The sequence below is a fragment of the Salvia splendens genome, chromosome 16 (assembly GCF_004379255.2).
Source record: "Salvia splendens isolate huo1 chromosome 16, SspV2, whole genome shotgun sequence".
Classification (NCBI taxonomy): domain Eukaryota; kingdom Viridiplantae; phylum Streptophyta; class Magnoliopsida; order Lamiales; family Lamiaceae; genus Salvia; species Salvia splendens.
The window spans coordinates 6121451-6125412 of NC_056047.1; the positions used below are offsets into that span (position 1 = coordinate 6121451).

At 34.6% G+C, this 3962-nt stretch overlaps 1 protein-coding gene across 1 annotated transcript; it reads left to right on the top strand.

Moving 5' to 3' along the window:
• Nucleotides 1–562: 562 nt before the first annotated feature.
• On the top strand, nucleotides 563–1080 carry LOC121770845 (auxin-responsive protein SAUR32-like). Its single transcript, XM_042167623.1, has one exon. The coding sequence runs from the start codon at nucleotides 645–647 to the stop codon at nucleotides 954–956; it is 312 nt and encodes a 103-aa protein (XP_042023557.1). The 5' UTR covers nucleotides 563–644; the 3' UTR covers nucleotides 957–1080.
• The last annotated feature ends 2882 nt before the right edge of the window (nucleotides 1081–3962 follow it).

Consider the following 3962-nt stretch of genomic DNA (forward strand, 5'->3'; position numbering starts at 1 on the left):
TTATAATAAATAATAATAATACTTATATTGCATTAAATATGCAAGAATCCTAAGACTTGGAAAAAGAATACCTAATAAAAGTTAGGATTCAGAATCCTGGAAAGTTGTACTAACTTTCCTTGTCTCGGGATTCTGATTACTTTCCCAATTTGATTAAAAACCAAAATAAACACAAGATTTTAAAATTTAAGGAATCAGATTATTTTTCTAGATAACATCTTGGCAATCAAACGTGGCCTAAATGTTAGGAACAACAGCAGTTCATTTACTAATATATTCAGAGGGTGTCACAAAGAGCACTGCTACTACAATTTTTGTATTTTTTTAAATAGAAATAATCTGAAAAAAAGGGACCACACGAAAGAAAAGTAGAAGACTCTCTCACCATATTCCGTATGCGTACGGCTGTCAAACCTCCCACACCCCTACTACTTTAATTTTTAATTATTCTTTTTCGTATTCAGAATATTTTATTATTATTCTCATTACCAATAAATAAACAAATTAAAAAACACCCAAAATATCATCAGAAACGCCCCTTTATATATTCCCCATAAATTCACTCACAACCAACCATCAAACTCATCTGCAAAACCAAAACCAAAACCCTTCCGACAATCAATCAAATAAATAAGAGCATAAGCATGCAAGAGGATAAGAAGATGAAGGTGAAGAAAGGGTGGCTGGCGGTGCAGGTGGGGCTGGAAGACGAAGACGGCGGATTTCAGCGATTTTCGATTCCGATCTCGTATCTGTACCACCCTCTCTTCCACAAGCTTCTAGACAAAGCTCGCGAGGTCTATGGCTACAACACGGCTGGCCCCTTGATGCTGCCCTGCTCCGTCGAGGATTTTCTGCATCTGCGCTGGCGGATTGAGAAGGAGGCCGCCGCCCACCACCACCATCACCACCGCCATCACCTGCCGGCGCCTTCTTTGTCGTTTCACTCGTGTTGAGAGACAAAGAGAGATGGGGGAGTTTTTTATTTATTAGTTGAAAGGCTTCCTCTTTCTTAGCTTGTATCATTAATTGTGTATTTGTAGTGGAAAATCAATGCCAAAGCTTCAGATTGAGCTGTTTTCTTGGCTGGTCAAATTTCTTTTACATTTTTCCGTCTTCTGTTTTGTTGTTGGATCGAAGGTATTCAGTAGACACAGTGCTAATTTAAGAATTTAAGCTTCTTCCATATCCAATAATTAGATTGAAACTCGATCATTTATTTGGTTAAGGATTTAGTATTTTTATTATTATGGTATTCGGATTTTACTACTTTTGTGGAGTTTAGCCATTGGCCAAGTAGGCTACGTGCTAAATGAAGATGCTTTATGATTGGTTGTGACACGATAATGAAAAACTAGAAATCAAAGAAACACGCGAAATAATACTCCATTCGTCTCCTGGATTCGGCACGGGTTTTAATACAAAATATATAAAGTAAAAGAGAGGTAGAGAGAAAAAGTAAATAAAGTATTGTTAGCGAAGAATGAGTCCATCTCATTAAAGAGAAAATAGTTCAAAAATTAGAAAGTACATATTCTTATGGGATAGACTAAAAAGGAAAAAGTGTATACTTTTGTGAGAATGATGGAGTAATAACAATAATAAGAGCATCCGCAATGGCGGATGTCCCGGCGGACGTCCGCCATTAGGCAGTATGCATACGGATACGGATGTCCGCTGCGGACACCGAAGTTCTGCAGCTTTCCGGGACGTCCGCCATTGCGTTCACCCGGCGGACGTCCCGATTTTTTTATTATTTTTTGGATGTCCGTCGGGATGTCCGCCATTGTGTAGTGGGATGTCCTTATGACGTGATAGAATATGTTTTTGGGAAGTCCGTCGGGATGTCTGCTGAGACATCCGTCCCATTGTGGATGCCCTAATGTTTTGAAAATTATTCAATGAATAATCAATTTTGATAAGATACCAAAACTCTCATGATTGCTTTACTAAATAAATCTAGTGTTGTTTATATGTTAGAGAATATAGTGGTATGATGTCGGAGTTGAAATTGGACTTTCGAACGAACAAAATATAGACGTTGCTTCTTCCCACATCACTGTATTAATCCCGCCTATAAATACTCGATGAACATTAACCTTTGAAGATTTCCGATATGCTAAACATTTGGGTCCAAAGCATCCAATCCCCAACGCAAATAGTTAAAACCAAAAACAATTTCAAAAATAGAATATAGTACTCTGTTAATAACATTCTCTTTGTTATCTTGTTTCTTAGAATAGTTTGTAAGTACATATTCTCTTTGTTATCTTGTTTCTCATGCCCATTGAAGTTTGTCCAACTACAAAGATATCCAACTAATGAAGATTTGACTAAAGGATTCATGCATTATCATGAACATTTACAGTTTACACCACAATGACTACTCATACAAACTAATTCACATAAATAGTTTATAAATATATATATACTCCTATTCTTTCGAATTTCGTATCCGCCATTGGAGATGAAGAAAATCCTCAACGGAGCATGGTAGCGTGACGGGGCCAGCAGTTTGGCAGTCATATAGCTCGGAAGATTTATGAAGAAGAGTTTGAAAGAGGGGATTGTATAAGTATGAGATTGGAATCACAAACTTTTGAAACGTGCAACAATCTTCATTTTGATCATCATTTGCTAATCCAACTTGCACCGCTAACCACCCTTTCTTCACCTTCATGTTTTTGCATCTTCTTGTTTGGAGAAAAATTTTGGTGTATGCTTTCTTGGTTGTGCTTCGATTTTTCTTATAGATGTAGATTGGGTGTTATTTGTTTGGTAAATCATTGGAAATATTTATAGCTTGAAATTTATGCTCTTCTTTGGGCTTTGTGTATTTATCAATGCAGCCCACTAGCTATGAAATCATTTTCTACATCACTTACAAGAATATCAATAATAAAAAGTGAATTTATAAGGTATCGATTGCTTTGTTAATTTCTTATTAATATTTGCATATATTCCTTTCAATCGACGGCGATCAAGAATATTTATTGGAGCAAGAATCCCAAGGCAGCAATAGTTTTATCAGAAAATCAAATTCCATTACCAGCAAAGGACAATAAATTTCCTAGTCAAAATGTTTATGTTGTACTACTATTAGCTTGTTCTGTATAATAATATTGTCATTGTTATTCACCAAGGAATATATAGATTCGGTGTCATTACTTTCAAGGTTAATTTCTTTTTAATTGTTTTTCCTTCACAGTTGTAGCATCTTATTGATGATTTTATAGTGCTATAGGCACACTGAGAAATCCTGCAATACAATAATTGTGGATGAGATCCAGTGTACAATTCTTTGTTTCTCCTCTAAATATAGCCTAGACATCAATCTTATAATTAAAAATAAATAATAGTTTCCTTTTTATTTGTCATTTCAATCGATTTCATTGGCTTTTTATACATGACCCATTGTGGTGTTCGTGGAGCGACTAATAGTAGATTAATTAATTAATCAAGACGACCTCAATTATCTCCCTCCGTCCCAAGGAAGATGACCCCTTCCTTGGACGGCACGAGAATTTATGCAATTTTATTTTGTGTGTGAAATGGAGAGAGTAAAGTAAGAGATCTGAAATAAAGTAAAGATAAAAGTGTTTCCATATATAGTAATGAGTCATTTTTGTTGGACAAACCAAAAAGGAAAGTTCATCATCTTTAGTGGGACGAATTATTATATATTATTTCGAAGATCAAGGATTGGAAATTATAGAAAAATAATAAACGTAGATGATTTCAAAAAATTAAAAAGTGTAAGTGATTTAATAGTTTATAAAAATTTGTTACTACTAAATTCTAATCAAATTAAATTTCAAATTAAGATTTTGGACATGTATCGAGATAAATTGATTTTATAATCAAATTTCTAATTTTCAATGCTTTGAAAATTACTTCCATTAATTAAAGTGGTCGAGAATTTTATAATTACAAGGATACACTATAACTAATGAAGAGTGGAC

Coding starts and splice junctions, on each gene's coding strand:
- LOC121770845 (XM_042167623.1), top strand. CDS start 645: ATGCAAGAGGATAAGAAGATGAAGGTGAAGAAAGGGTGGCTGGCGGTG.